Source organism: Carcharodon carcharias, chromosome 9, assembly GCF_017639515.1.
Source record: "Carcharodon carcharias isolate sCarCar2 chromosome 9, sCarCar2.pri, whole genome shotgun sequence".
NCBI lineage: Eukaryota > Metazoa > Chordata > Chondrichthyes > Lamniformes > Lamnidae > Carcharodon > Carcharodon carcharias.
Genome location: NC_054475.1, coordinates 145,208,626 through 145,225,218, shown reverse-complemented (window position 1 = coordinate 145,225,218; position 16,593 = coordinate 145,208,626). Strand labels below are relative to the sequence as shown.

Sequence of the window (16,593 nt, the reverse complement as noted above, 5' to 3'; positions counted from 1 at the left end):
CCCCTTCGCAAAGGTTCCTTTGCCTTTAAACAACCACTGTCCCTTGAGGTTCTAGCTCCTTCGCCATCACCACTGCAAGTTTGCTGGTTCTCTCGTTGGCCGTGGCTCGTAACCCTGAGCATGGGGCTTTTAGTTGGGCCTAGAGCGACTCACAAATGTGCAGGGGCGACCATCCCCTGAGGTCTCAAATGACCCTGCTGCCCTATTCAGACTAGTTAATCTGGAAAATTTTTGATTTACATTGTAACAGAACTCAGATGCAGTGATAATGAACCGCTCCTAAAATAGGTGTTCCTTGAATTAGCCTGCACAACACAAAGAGCCCCATTATGTTTTGTTAAATACAAAAACAGTCCTGACCTTACAGTGACACATGACTAATTAGGACTGTGCTTAATGCAGCTATTAAATTCAATCTGTCTAAATTGTACAGTAACTTGCAATTTAAAGAGACCGTCGACATTACATAAATCCAAGTGGTGAAGTTAAAGTTGCCAGTCAGCCACAGATACAGACCACCATCTCGCACCAAAACATTTTTGAGAACATTCCTCATATTTTTGTTTCTAAAGTAAGAGATCCAATCAGTGTTCAGTCTTCAGATGAAGAACATCGCAATTGTGATCTCTCACACTATGAATGCAGGGGATCCTTTCTGATTTTTTTTAGTTGCACTTAGATCCAGGAAGAGCAAGGAACAATGAAAAAAACCAAGCTTTCTCAGCTCAAAGTTGAGGTGTCCTGACAGAGTAGATGGGGAGTAACTATTCCCACTCATGAAAGGGTAGAGAATGAGAGGGCATAGATTTAAAATAATTGGCAAAAGAAGCAATAGCAACATGAGGAAAAGCATTTTCATGCCGCGAGTGGTTAAAATCTAGATTACGCTGTCTAAGAATGTAATGGAGGTAGATTCAATCATGGCTTTCAAACAGAATTAGACTGTTACAAAAACAGAATTACCTGGAAAAACTCAGCAGGTCTGGCAGCATCGGCGGAGAAGAAGAGTTGATGTTTCGAGTCCTCATGACCCTTCGACAGAACTTGAGTTCGAGTCCAAGAAAGAGTTGAAATATAAGCTGGTTTAAGGTGTGTGTGTGGGGCGGAGAGAGAGAGAGGTGGAGGGGGGGTGTGGTTGTAGGGACAAACAAGCAGTGATAGAAGCAGATCATCAAAAGATGTCAACAACAATAGAACAAAAGAACACATAGGTGTTAAAGTTGGTGATATTATTTTTTTTATCTTAGAATTAGACTGTTATCTGAAGAGGAAGAATGTACAAAGTTACAGGGAGAAGGCAGGGGAATGGCACTGAATTGCACATTCAGGAAGCCGGTGCACTCAGGATGGGATGAATGACTGCATTCTGTGCCATGACCTATCTGTGTAATTCAGACTGCATTTTTTTTACTAATTCAAGGGGTACAAGCATTGCTGGCAAGGCCAGAACTTATTGCCCTTGAGAAGTTGGTAGTCAATTGATTCTTGAATACAACTGAATGGTCATTCCAGAGGGCAGTTAAGAATCAACCACATTGCTGTGCATCTGAAGTCACATAGTGGCCAGACCTGTGTAAGGACAGCAGGTTTCATTCCCCTGAGGACATTAGTGAACGCAGGGGGTTTTTGCAACAACTCTAGTCATTGTCAAATGATAATCGTTTTTTTTTTATCCCAGATTTGAGATTTGTACAGAGTGATTGAGTCATTAAGGCACAGAAGGAGGCCATTCAGTTGATTGTGTCTATGCCAAGTCTCCATGGAGAAACCTCGACACTTCCATTCCGCTGCACTATCCCCCTGTGCCCTGCAGGTTTATTTCCTTGAAATTCCCCTTCAGTTTCCTTTTGAAGTGATTGATCATCTCTAATTCCGCCACCCTCGTAGATAGAGATTCAGGTCATCACTGCTCACTGTGTTACTGCTCACTTCCCCCTGCATCACTTGCTCAAAACCTTAAGTCTGTGTCCTTAGTCCTTGCGCCATCAGCTAATAGGAATGCTTTTTTACATGAGGACTCGAAACGTCAACTCTTTTCTTCTCCGCCGATGCTGCCGGACCTGCTGAGTTTTTCCAGGTAATTCTGTTTTTGTTATGCTTTTTTATTGTTTTGTTTACCTTATCTGAACCTGTCATGACCTTGTACACCTCCTACCAAATTTCCTCTCAATCTCCTTTGTCCCAAGAACAACCCCAGCTCCTCCAACTTAACTTTGTTGTTAAAGTCCCTCATTCCTGAATCCATTCTGGTAATTCTCTTCTGCACCCACTCAAAGACCATCACATCTTTCCTAAAGTGCAGTGACCAGAACTAATTGCAGTACTCTAGTTGGGGCCTAACCAGTGCTTTATAAAGGTTCAGCGTAATTTCCCTGCTTTTGTACTTAATGCCTCTAGTTATGAAGCCCAAGGTCCTACCTGCTTTGCTCACCAATCTCTCAATATGTCCTGCCACTTTCAAAGATCTATGCACATGCATCCCCATGTCCCTATTATCCCTGCACAATCTTAAGAATTGTGCCCTTAAGCTTATATTGCCGCTCCCTATACTCCGGCCAGAATGTATCACCTCACAGCTCTCTATTGAATTTCATCAACTCATTCTGCTAGCCTGTGTCGTTTTGCAGTCGATTTGTATCATTCTCGCTGTTTGCCACTCCTCCAAGTTTGGTATCATCAACAAATTTTGAAATTTGACTCTGTATTCAGATATCTAAGTCATTTATTTACTGTATATCAAAAAAAAGTAGTGGTCCTAGCACTGAGTTTTGGGAAACACCAACGTCTACAATCCCCCAATCTGAAAAGTGGCCATTTGCTGCTGTTTTCTCTCATTAAGCCAAATTTTATATCCAAGCTGACTCCATTTCCATGAACCTCAACTTTGTTCATGTGTATCACAAGGTGCAGTGTGCTTTACTAATTTACAGAATAGCAGAGCACACATAGCAACCAGCAAAATTAGACGTTGAAAACAATTCTTATTTTGTGACTCGTCAGTTTATGTGCCAACCTAGTGAAAAATCATTATTTCCCAGAATTGCAGTGGTATCAATTTGAGATCTGGCACCACCTTGTGGCTAAAAGATGACTCATCTGTTAAACTTTTGACAAAAGAGAAGAGTAGGAATAAGGAAAATGTGCTGAATACAAAATGCCCTGTTTATTGGGGTGGGGCTGGTGTGGGAGTTGGGCGGGGTTGGGGGGTTAGTGAAGAATGATTCTTTTTTTAACCATTTCCCCCGAATTGTTTCTTTCATAAGCTACAATTGCATTCTTCAGGGTTCCCAGTCTTCGGATATTGTCTTATTTTAAAGAGCCACAATCTTTGTTCCAGAACAGCCAGTGAACTGTGTATCATCTCAGTTCTGATGGTTCTACAAACAAGTGACATTGTGACATTTGGAATTGGATTGGATTCATTCAGTAAAGGCCGGTCAGCCATGTCCCTTTAAGAAACCAGTATAGTGGGAATGTAATAATTCTTAGAGACCTGACCAATGTCCGAATACTTCAATGGTCAGTTTGTGAAGAGAAATAGAGCATGATCTCATCATAAAATCTGATGGCTGTTTGAGTATGATGAATCTTGGTGTTTTTTTTTAAAAAAAGACACCTGTGTAGAGTGAGCATCTGTCACCTTCCCCCACCATTCCGAATATGATTTTGATTATCAATTAATCTATTCCCATTGGTTTGTGATTTGGTAACTAGAGGATACAAACTTAAACTTATCACCAAAGGATGAAGGGAGAGAGAGCTAATGTGTTGTGTTTTTAAGCAATGGGTTTGAGCTCAGAGTGCCTTACTCGAAACAGTAGTAAGACAGAAGCCAGCTGAAGAGGAGTCATACGGACTCGAAATGTTAACTCTGTTTCTCTCCCCACAGACGCTGCCAGACCTGCTGTGTTTTTCCAGCATTTTTTCTTTTTGTTTAAGACTGAAGCCATAATAGCCTGTAAAAGAAGCCTGTGATGGACTGGATGACCTCCTTCTGTGCCTACAAATTCTATGAATGTCTCAAACTTGAACCTACTTTGAATCACCTGAAGTTGGGCCTAAGTTACATCTGTTAGAACAGCAAATGCTGCAGCTATAGTTCTAGTTTCTTTGTCCAAAGTGTTAGCATTGGTTCGGTGGCAGCATTCCCCAGAAGCTCATAGGTTCAAGTCCTAATTCAGGACTTGATAACATAATCTAGGCAGACATTTCATTGAGGCATGACTGCACTATTGGAGGTGCTGCCTTCCGAAAACCACTTGCTGGCCTAAGGTTCTGGTCCAGGATATTGTCATTCACAGGCAACATTCAAACATTCAGATGCTGCCAGACCTGCTGGGTTTTTCCAGCATTTCCTGTTTTAATTCAAATAGTGCTGGTCCATTTCCTACCTGGAATGGGGAAGAAAGCAGAGTGCACTCCTGGCCAGCGAAGACCTGGTAGCTCTTGGCCATGCACTGGCTTCCTGTTAAGTGATGGGAAGGAGTTTTAGGGAGGGTCTCGCAGGAGGGATTATGAGCTTTCTTTGAGGCCCAGAGGAGCACCTAATTTGCTTAGAGGCCACCTTCATCCTTCTAACCAGTAGCTGACTTAGTTTAGCCCGTTGAGTTCCACACTCGGGCTCTGGTTGAAATGCCATTGGGATCCTACTGAAGCTATAAAACCCAATTACCGTTTAGGCGCAAGGTAACTGCCTGAACCTGGTGAGCACCTATCCACTGCCAAAACAACCAGCGTCCACTAAGGATAGTTACAATTCCCGTGCTACATTTTTCTCTTTGGGCAGGATTTTCCTGTCAGGGGGGCGGAGCCTGCTCGCTGACACGTAAAACGACACAGAATGATGTCGGGCGGAACTCCCGACGTCACCATGCCCCATTTAAATTTTCCGGTAGGTGGGGGCGCAGCAGAATCAGCTGTGCACCCACCGCCCTGTCAATGGCCAATTGAGACCATTGACAGAGTCATTGAAGTAATTAATGGACCTGCCCATCCAACCTTAAGGCCAGGAGCCCTGGCGGGCTTCAGAAAAAGCATGAAACCTCATCTACGGCCGGGATGAGGTTTCATGTAGGTTTTAAAAAATGTAATTAAAGTTTTTTTTAAAAAGTTATGGACATATCCCAATTCATGTGACAGTGCCACATGAGGGGACAAGTCAGGGTTTTTTTCTTCTATTTTTGTCTTTCCTTTGTGTCAGCCAGGTTGGCAGTTTACTTGACACAATCTGCACCTTTAATTCAAGTAATGGAAACAGTGTTAAAGAGATAAATAAATAAAATGCGGGAGTGGTGGCGAACTGAATGCGGCCACAGAGATACCTGATACAGCAGGAAAGTAAGAGAATGGCACGATGCGAGGTTGGAGCTGGGGTAGTGAACACACTATCAAGCTTGTTGAGTTGCTGCCTTTTTCAGTCTCTCTGATGCTGGAAGATTATACCTCTTCCCCAGGCTAGATAGGTAGTAGGCTTTTCCAGCCTGATACCCTTTTCTCCAGAGTTCAGACAGACAGGAGAAATGTCATTAAGCAACAGGGGAGTAGATTGAGGTTGGGTTGATGAGCAGGGTTTCACAGGTTTGCTTTATAGCCATCGGGGTTAATCTCTTTTACAATTTTCTGGACTGCTTTGTGAAGCACGTTTCTGAATATCTACGGCAATGTGTTGTGTTTGGATCACATGCAGTTACATTATTATAGATCGACATTCCTATAACAATTAATATTACATTAAATACCCAATTTATTATTTGCCTTTCCTAATTTTATACAAGAAGTTGTTTCACACTGGCAGGAGTTAAAACTCAAAGATGGTCAAAGAAATCTGTGCTTCCTGGTTTCGGGACCCTAACCCCTGCCCCATGCTCCGAACCCGCTCAGATTAAAACACTAGAACTTCGCATGCACGACGTTAGCAGTGTCACAGCCATTTTTAAAATATTTTTTCGATACCTGGCCCAGCTCTCAAGCTCTCCTGCATACCTCAGCAGCGACTGCCTCTCCCAGTGGCGCTGCTGAGCCTTCAGACCGGTGGGCTCTCTGGGCCAATAGCATCAAGAGCTGGCCTGCCGAACTTAATTGGACGTTGGGCCCACAGGCTGCCAAGTGGGTGGCTGCCTGGCGTATAATCGTCTGAGCCGGTCCTGTTGCCAGCAAGTGCAGGCTCAGGCCCCACTTTTTAACCATGACATTGGGGTCCTGAGTACCTTTGTAAAATTTAACCCAACCTCTCAGGTCAATGACCTTTTATCAGAATGCTGCTTCTGAACCCTGTGTAGATGATAATTCAACTTGCTTAAATGAAGCCTGCCCTGTGTAAAAGGATGTTTACAGAACAGGCAGGAAAGAATTCTTAATATGATGGTGCCGTTTTGTTTTCTTCCAACAGTGTTTACAAGCCCTGGAATTCCTTCACTCCAATCAGGTCATCCACAGAGATATCAAGAGTGACAACATACTCCTGGGAATGGATGGATCGGTTAAATTAAGTATGTAGAAAAGGGAGCAATTTGTAGCCTGATGCAGCATGCTTATCACAGAATCATAGAATGGTTACGGCATAGAAGGAAGCCATTTGGCAGTCAGTGATGGGAAAGCTTTCAGAAATGATAATTCCGGTCAAAATTTATAGCCACTTGTGCAAATGTGGGTTGATTAAGGAAAGCCAGCACAGATTTGTTAAGAGAAAATCATGTTTATCTAACTTGCCTGAGTTCCTTGAAGAGATAAGAGGGTTGATGCAGTTGATGACACTTCCTCCACATGTAGTTATCCAGGACACAGGAAATGTCCTGGAATTCCCATATGGAACAGGATGTGCACTCCAGGGATTGGAGTTGCCCTGCCATTCCTCTAGCTGTTAGATAATAAAAATTACTACTTTAAAAAAAAAGACTCACCAGCTACTCACTTCACTTCATCTGTTGTCACTTAAATGTAGGGAGATTAATTTAAATACTTAATAATTATTATCAAAACAATTGAAATTTTTCATTTCTCAGCTCCTTATATCTTTCCTTTTTTTAAAAAAATTCCTCCCCCCTGCTAATCGGAGGATCTAGGACACGGTTCCATAGGTGCCAACTGTCCTCTGATACTCGTCCAGACTGTTATTTCTTCCTATGTGAGCCCTGAGCATAGGAAAATTAAGAACAGAAGAGGCCATTCAGCCGCTCGAGCCTGCTCTGTCAATCAGTTGGATCATGGTCGATCAGCATCACAACTCCATTTTTCTGCCTTTGCTCCAAACCCCTTGACACGCTTACCCAACAAAAATCTATTGACCTCCATCCTGAAAAGTCTAATTGCCCCAATATCCGGAGCCTTTTGGAGAGACAGTTTCACATTTACAGTATCCTTTATATGAAAAGTGCTTCCTGATTTCAGTACTGAATACCCGAGCTCTAAATTAAAAACTGTACCTTCTTGTTCTGGATTCTCTTCACCAGGCAAAATAGCTTCATCGGGCAGAATTTTACGAGTCGGCGAGCAGGGGGCGGGGCCAGGTCGCCGATGTGTAAAATGACGCTTGGTGACATCGGGCAGAATTCCCGACATCACCGCGCCCCATTTAAATTCTCAGGAAGGTGGGGGCGCAGCAAAATCAGCTGTGCGCCTACCCACCTGTCAATGGCCAACTGAGGCCATTGACAGGGTAAATTAAGCAATTAAAGGACCTGCCCGTCCAACCTTAAGGTTGGCAGACAGGCCAGGAGCTCCGACGGGAACGGAAAAAAACATTAAACCTAATCCACGGGCGGGATGAGGTTCCATGTAGGCTTTAAAAAATTTTTAATAAAGATTGCGTAAAAATTATGGACATGTCAGGGCATTTTTTTTTTCTATTTTTAATATTTTTTAATGTACAGCCGATCTCCCTGAGGCTGCACTTAGCCTCAGGGAGATGAGTGAGCTCTTTTGTGCGGATTTTGGGAATTCCCCCCCCACCCCGCACAGAGAGTGCACAGCGCTTCTGTGTGGACGTCACGCTGGGCGAACCTTAATTGGCCTGCCCACGTAAAATGGCGCCGCGCCTCCAATCGGGGGTGCTGATCGGAAGCGCGCCCATGCACGCCTGCCTAACGGGGGAAAATTCAGCCTATATCTAACTTATTGAATTCCATTATCCTCAACCACATCACCACCACTGCCCCCCACACCCCCGCTGCAAATCTCCTGTATGCAAGGGGATACAGCCCAAAGTTATGCAATGTGACCTCACAGTTTGGAACTTGACTTATTCTGGTCAATCTGTGCTGTGCGTTCCGAAGGCCAATATGCATTGCCTCAAATTTTGTGCCTAAAACCCAGTACAGTGTTTCGCACCTGGCTATTTGAAAACCGACCACTTTTTTTGCGCTGTCGTGCATGAATTTTAATTATTACCAGGTGAGTAAAATAACTTACCGTCTTGTTCGGCTAGTTGCTGCATTAGCGCGGTGGTGTGCTGACTAGTTATCAGCTTTGCGCGCCTGTCTTTCAAAACCTGGCACAGACTCTGTCCCGAGGTTGCCGGTGTTTAAGACACCTGTACCTGTACAGTGTTCCAGTTGGGGTTTGAATAAAACGCTGAACAACTGAAGCATCACTTCCTCATGTTTGAATGCAACCCCCTTGAGATAAAAATCAACGTTCCATTAATCCTTTTGTCTTTCCATTAAAAAAAAACCAGCTGATGAAATATCCAACATTAAAAGAATGTGGGACAATTTAACACAGTTGGGAAAATCTAGTTCTCTCGTTTTTTTTCTGGTTGAGTATAACCTTTATTCATTGATCCCAGGGGTAGAGCTGTGTATCGGAGCTGTGAAATTGCTTTCTGGATTCATTCTCTGGGCCAGAGGGTCAGAAAAGATCAGGAGCTGCAGTACATTTCACATTGGTAACCTTGACTTGTTTTTTTTTAATCTGCAGCGGATTTTGGATTCTGCGCTCAGATCACCCCCGAGCAGAACAAACGGAGCACAATGGTGGGGACGCCATACTGGATGGCACCAGAAGTAGTAACACGGAAAGCCTATGGTCCTAAAGTGGACATATGGTCATTAGGAATTATGGCAATTGAAATGATTGAAGGAGAACCACCTTATCTGAATGAAAACCCTCTCAGGGTAAGCTGTTTTCAATTCATAACGATTGTGAGAAAATGGACGATTTTGAGTGGATTGGATTCTCTCATCACTGGCCTCAGTATATGCACGTTAAAACTACTTCCCTCAGATGATTTTTTCAAGCTGTAAGGATCATATATTTGAGTCTGGCTGATATTTACAGTTCAGACCAACATGGCTGTGTTCAGAAAGCCTTTGGTGGGCATTGTTTGTCAGAAACTAATGTTCCATTCCACTCAGTTGAGCAACAACATGTTTGACATCCTGTAGCTAAGTTAATAGCTTTACCTGGCATTAACATTTGAGATAAAGATTTGTCAGGTCAGGGAGACAGGGGCCTGAATCTTTGTATTGCCTTTGATGGATAGCTCTGTAGCTGGCAGCTTCTAGTTGTGAACTTGTATCTGGCCACTTGTGCTAAACTCAAATTAACTAGAAGCCCGCAAAGATGCAGTATTAGTCAGAGGGCTCCATGGTAACCAATAATCAAATAACAAGTAAAGGGATCATATTTCAAGGGTCAGTTTAATATTGAGGGGCAGTGTTTGTTGTTTAGGACCCTTCAGGGTAATTGGTATAGTCTATAAGTAGCATAATTATATTGTTGGCACTATATTCAGTACATTTGTTTAGTAATTTACAGCCCGAGCCAAATTTGATAGCATGTGCGATCTTTCATCTAGCAAAGAGAAGTTCACGCGTAGCGGCCTGAATTTTACCTCCCCTCACCCCTGGAGTGGGCTGGAAGGCAGTGGGGGAGGGAGGATGGTTGTAAAATCAGGAAGGCAAGGTGGTGGGTCATAGTGCCTGTCATCTATCTGCTTACGCTGGGAATTTACCAGCGATGGAGTAGGTGGTGGGCAATCTGCTCACACTTGGGCCAACTGAGGCCTTCATTTGGCCAATTAATGGCCACTTGAGGACCTCCTCCCAATCCTGCTGGTATTTTACTGCAGCGAGTTTGAGGGAACCCTCCAGTTTGAACACCCCTCTGCCCAATGGAGGACAAGGCCCCTCTGCCCCAATCACCTGCGGCCTCCTGATCACCATCCGCACCCCCCACCCCCTCTCCCCACCCAACACCCTGCCTCGAAGTCACCCTACTTGCCTGGTTATCCGGCCACCATCACATTGAGATCCTGAGAACCATTGAATTTGAGATTGAGTGACGAGTCTTGGGCCGTGATGTTCTGGCCTTGCCGTGGGAGATTTGGCAGCCCGGCCAAAACTCGACTGACTTTCGGTGGGACCAGATGATCCTGGCAGCGGGCAGGGCTGGCAATCCCACCCTCGATTTCAAAACACTAAGGATATAGGCAGATGGATTTGGAACTCAGAAGGAACAACAAGGCTCACAGAAACTATAAGGGATTTTAAAATTGCCAACTTCTGCTGTAAATTCAGAATCTCAGGTAACAAAGACGAGGCCGAAACGTCTGCAGCCATCTTCAGCAGAAGCCCAGAGTGGATGACCCATCTCTTGGCCTCCTCTTGAGGTCCCCAGCACATCACAGAATCCAGTTCTCAATCAATTTGATTCGTTCTACATTATATCAAAAAACAGCTGAGCACACTAGCTGTAGGAAAGACCATTGGCTCCAACATCCCTTCTGTATGGCTGAAGATTTATGCCTCAGAACCAACTGCGTCTCTAGCCAAGCTGTTGCAGCACAGTTACAAAATTGGCATCTACCTGGCAAAGTGGAAAGTTGCCCACGTATATCCTGCCTAAATGCGGTAGGACAAATCCAATCCAATTCAGCCAATTAATACCCCATCAAACCACTTCCAGTTATCAGCACAGTGATGGAAGGTGTCATTTGCAGTGTTATCAAGCAGCAATAATCTGCTCACCGATGTTCAATTTTGGTTCTACCAGGACCTCTTGGTTCCAGACCGCATTCCACCTTATATCAGTGTCTTCTGGTTCTTGACCAGTTTCTCTCTATTTACTGTAGATCTCAGCATATAAGTCAACCCCATTTTACAGCATCAAGAATCACATTTTTGCAAATACTAAAGTGTATTAATCGACACCCACTGCCCCCCACCCCCCTCAGCTACAAAATGCTATACTTGCATTAGTAGTCAGCCTCAGTTTTTCACCCCAGAAATGCATGTTTTACTTATCTTATACTGTAAGTCGTTGATGGGGTCAAGGAGGCGACACAGGCTGTGTTGCGAAGAAGATGCGCAGTAATTTAAGACGACTGCGCATGGTATGGCAAGTGGTGAACAGAAATGGGTCTTCCGACAAAACGAAAGAAGTGCAAAGTTACTTTCAAGTTAAAAGTTTTGACATTTGCTAACTCGTCAAATAACTGTGCGAGGGAATTAGGTGTTAGTGGAAAAGCGGTGGTAGAGTAGAAGGAAAAGAAGATGCCTGAGATCAAATGTGCCATCAGGGCAAGGACCAGCCACTGGCCTGATCTTGAGAAGCATGTATCAGAATGGTTACATTATCACCCGAAATGCAATGCATATATGCGCACTTAAGTGGGCTAAATCAAACCCTGAATCTAACAAAGATTTCAGACCAACAGCTAGTTGGCCTTTTGGAACAAGACTGTCTAGTTTTGCAGCAGAAGACCAAGGTTGCTCTGGAACTATCGAAATACCTCGATGCCAAAATTACAAGTTTCCAGTGATTCACCAGACAGCAGCAAAAGCACGAGTATCCATTAAGTCGCATTGGCAACTTGGATGAGACACTCATGAATTTTGGTATGCCCAACAGCGAAACTGTGGAGTGGAAAGGTTTGAAAACAGTCCCAGTGAAAACCACAGGACGTAATAAGTCAAAATTCACGGTAGTACTGGCCTGCATGGCCCTTAGAATAAAATTAAAGCCTATAGTAATTTTCAAACCTAAAACCATGCTGAAAATCAAGATCCCTGTAGGAGCTTTTGTGCACGTCCATAGTTGGATGGATGAGGATGGAGTGAAGTTATGAATCGATAATGTGTGCAATAGGTGTCCCAGTGGCCTATGTAAAGAATGCAGCTTATTAGTTTTGAGCATATTCAAATTCCATATAATCAATGAGATTGAGGTGACTGCAAAGAAATAAGACCCACATTACAGGGGGTCTAACATCCTTGGTTAAATCTTTGGATGCATGCCTCAACAAGCCATTCAAAGATTAGTGTCATCAGATCATTTAAAAAATGCGAAATATCCAATTCACTGAATGGACAGTGAAATGATTTATTGTGGAGAGATGATTCTGAAAGCGCCACATGTGACCCAGAGTGGGATCATTATGATGATGCTATAGCCAAATTGACAATGAACGCAGTGAACTCTTTGCATCGGATGCCGAAGACGATGAATTTGACAGATTTTAAAAATGCTTTCATTGTGTTTAAAGGTATTTTTGTACGATTAATTCATTCAATAAACTGTGCCACATTAATTTAATATGAATTACCAGTGTTATGTTTTTATCACACTTCTCAAAATGGCAACCACTCACTGGCGCTCCATATTTTATACTTAGCATATAAGTCGACCCCCGTTGTTGGAAGGATTTTTGGAGGCTTCAAAGGATGACTTATATATGTTGCGATTTACAGTACTCTGTCTAGAACACTCATGATTTTGAACAGCTCTAATAGACCTCCTCTCAACCTTCTCCTCTCTAAAGAGAACAACCCCAGCTTCTCCAATCTATCCAGGTAACTGAAACCCATCATGCAGGGAATCATTCTCCTAATCTTTCCTGAAGCCCTTCAGAATACTCCAATTGAGGCCAAACCAGTATTTTATAAAGGTTCATCATAAGTTCCTTGCTTTTGTACTCTATGCCTCTATTTATAAAGCCCATAATCCCCTATTCTCTCCTGACCACTTTCTCAACCTGCCTTACCACCTGTGTACATATACACCTAGGTCTTCTGCTGGTACGTTTAAAGCCTTCTGCAACCGGTGGGCACTGCAGAGACCAGAGGGCATCATCAGCCACCCCAAGCAGCATTTTAATTTACTTTTAATAAGCTTCCTTTCAAGTTTTGTTTTCATTACAGTGCCCTTTAAGTGGCTGAGCACTTGACTAATTATTCATTTGTTTTAATTGTTACTTAAAAGAGTATACAACCACATCCCTCTGTTCTTGCACCCCCTTTAGAATTGTACCCTTTTTTTGATATTGCCTCTCCTCATTCTTCTTACCAAAATGTATCACTTCACACTTCTGAACTGGACTAGTCATATAAAAACTGTGGCTACAAGAGCAGGTCAGGCCAGGAATCCTACAGCAAGTAACTCACCTGCTGACTCCCCAAAGCCTTTCCACCATCTACAAGGCACAAGCCAGGAGTGTGATGGAATATTCTCCACTTGCCTGGATGAGTGCAGCTCCGACAACACTCAAGAAGCTTGACACCATCCAGAGCAAAGCAGCCTGCTTGATTGGCACCCGTTATACAAACATTCCCTCCCTCCCCCACCAATGAATAGTGGCAGCAGTGTGTACCACCTACAAGATGCACTGCAGAAACACACTAAGACCCCTTAGGTAGCACCTTCCAAACCCACGACCACTACCATCTAGAAAGACAAGGGCAGCAGATACATGGGAACATCACCACCTGGAAGTTCCCCTCCGTGTCACTCACCATCTTGACTTGGAAATATATTGCTGTTCCTTCACTGTTGCTGGGCCAAAATCCTGGAACTCCCTCCCTAACAGCTCAGTGGGTGTATCTACACCACATGGATTGCAGTAGTTCAAGAAGGCAGCTCAACACCAACTTCTCAAGGGCAATGCGGGATGGACAATAAATGCTGGCCTCGCCAGCAATGCTCACATCCCATAAATGAATAAAGGAAAATTAAATTTCATCTGCCACATGTTGGCTATTCTACCAGCCTGCCTACGTCCTCTTACTGTCTATCACTAATCACCTCACAGTTCAGAATATTTCCAAATTTTATGTCATCCGCAAATTTTGAAACTGTGCCCTGTACATCCAAGCCTAGGTCATTAATATAGATCAACAAAAGCAGTGATCCTAGTACTGACCCTAGGGGAACCCCAAGTCTCGAAAAGCAACTGTTCACTGCTACTCTCTGCTTTCTGTCACTCGGCCAACTTTGTATCCATTCTGCCACTGTCCTTTTTATTCCATGGGCTTCAACTTTGCTAACAAGCCTATTATATCACACCTTATCAAATGCCTTTGGAAGTTCACATACACCACATCAATCACATTACCCCCCTCAACCCTCTGTTACCTCATCAAAAACTCAATCAAGTTAGTTAAATAATGATTTATCTTAATGTACACTAACATTTCAACTTTTTAATCCCTTCATTTTATCCTTATTGTTTATTCTTGTTGACTACAGTAAACTGATGTACTGCTCACAGTTTGGGTTTCCTGAAACATCTTGCATGCAGTTTAAAGCAAAGAAACAGACCATCTGACCCAACGGATCTAAGCTCCACATGAGCCTCCTTCTGCCTTACTTCATTTCACCATATCAACATACCCTTCTGTCCCTTCCCCCCTTATGTACTTACCTAGATCTTCCTTAAATGAATCTTCTTCTCAAGAATTGGCTTGACAACGATCTTCACAAGCAGGCCACAGAAGAATTGCAGCCAAGCTTGGTTCTGCCCTCATTAAACTTCATTTTCCAGTTGGATATTGGACGGTGATCAAGAGTTGATGTATGATTGACTTCTCTTTCTCTTCCCCCTCCCTAGGCCAGGAGCACTGAGTCCATTTGTAACATTTCAGTTGCCGATATGGTTAAGATCAACCAACTCACCACAGAACCAGTCAAAACTGGACCTCCTGATTTTTATGGAATATTGTCAGACCACAATGTGGGATTACCCATCAGAGGAACCAATGTTCCAGTATCTGTTTTGCATTTTATTTCAACTGTTCTTTATTGTCAGAAATGCAAAGGCTGGATTTTACTGCGAAGGCTGAGATCCCGCTGCAGGAGCGAAAACGGGAAGCAATTCTGCTTAGCTTGGTGGCAGAATCCAGAGGGGCATCTTCCCAGCAGTGGCCAATTAACTGGTTGCCATTGAGGCTGGTGTCCCTATTCAGGATGGTGGCCTGCCCCAGAGACTGCCGTCCTAATCAGAGAGCCAACAGCTCAGCAATCTCGGCAGCGCCACCCCTTGCAGTGGCCACTGCTAGGGTTGCACCTCCAGAATGAGGGCGTATGGATGGCCCTCAAAGACACGTAACTGAGTCTGGGGATGTGGGGGCCAGGCAGGCAGGTAGGTCCCAGTGAATTGGCGGGAGAGGGTGGTTGCTGAGGGCAGGTGGGCACCGTTGCCTCTGAGGATGGGGCAGCCTCCATGACGTTCCCATCCTCCCATGTCTCTTTTGGCAGCCTTCCCACCTCCCAGCCAATCCGAAATGCTGGTAAAATTTAGCCCCACAGCTCTGCATTTCATTTCCCCTTAATGATCTCACCAGCATTCACTGTTTAAAGAAGAATTATCAAAGAGGAATAATTACTTGATTTTTTTTTTAATTTAATTGGATTCCTGTGGTCATCTTTACCTTTACCTTTTATGGATTTCAAATTTTTATATGTCCCTTAAAAGAATGCTTCTTCATGCTCCACCAATACCTCTTCTGTTTTGATTGTTAGGCCTTGTATTTGATTGCTACCAATGGGACTCCAGAACTGCAGAACCCAGAGAAACTCTCGGGAGTCTTCAGGGACTTCCTCAATCGCTGCTTGGAGATGGATGTGGAGCGCCGGGGCTCAGCTAAAGAACTTTTACAGGTTGTGTAGCAAAACCTTTCTAATATTTCACCTATTGACTTTCTAGGCTTAGTACTTGCGACGAAGTATTTGGGAAAAATGTCACCCTGTTGCAATGAATGTACTGTTTGGGGATTAAGGTGGAGGCATATTATTGGGCAGAGTAGAGGCAGTTTAACTCTCCAGTATGTACGATGCAAAACCTAACCTGGGAGTGCTGGATGCTGTCACCATGGACTGAAATTTGCTGGGTGGTTTGTGATCCTTATGTCGGTCAAAATTCTGACTAGGGATACTGGAAGTGACTCTGCCAAGACATCAGTGTGATCTTCCCGGAGACGGTCAATTAAGAAGCCAAATGCAGGAGCCCCATCTAATTAGGGACAGCGCCGGGTTCCAGTGTTAGGCATCCCATTCAGCATGGGTGAGGGCCTCCTTCATGCTGTGGGTGCTACTGAGAGACCAGCATCAGGAGCAGCACTAGTTCTTTGGAGGCGCCTTCTGTACGAGTGGAGTGGCTACCATTGCAACAGGAACAACTTTAGTGGAGACATCAGTCTTCATGAAGTGGCTGCTATGGCATGTCGTCTGCTTGACGAGACCTGAGCACTGCAATTAACTGCCAGCAAATTAATAGGAGCCTGCAAACATTTCATCTCGCAGACCTCCTGCTGTGAAGTGCATCCTGTGCAATGTTGGGCTCCTGACACAGTGGAGAGCACATGCAGTGTCTGGAAAATTCCA

At 43.9% G+C, this 16,593-nt stretch overlaps 1 protein-coding gene across 4 annotated transcripts in view; it reads left to right on the top strand.

Annotated features, from left to right (window-relative positions):
• LOC121281799 (serine/threonine-protein kinase PAK 3) overlaps nt 1-16,593 on the top strand; it is a 244,693-nt gene that overhangs the window by 221,961 nt on the left and 6,139 nt on the right. For all 4 annotated transcript variants that reach the window (XM_041194794.1, XM_041194797.1, XM_041194793.1 and 1 more), the window contains 3 exons: nt 6,389-6,488; nt 8,914-9,110; nt 15,733-15,870. In XM_041194794.1, coding sequence (XP_041050728.1) covers nt 6,389-6,488; nt 8,914-9,110; nt 15,733-15,870 — 435 coding nt within the window. The remainder of the gene's footprint in view (nt 1-6,388; nt 6,489-8,913; nt 9,111-15,732; nt 15,871-16,593) is intronic.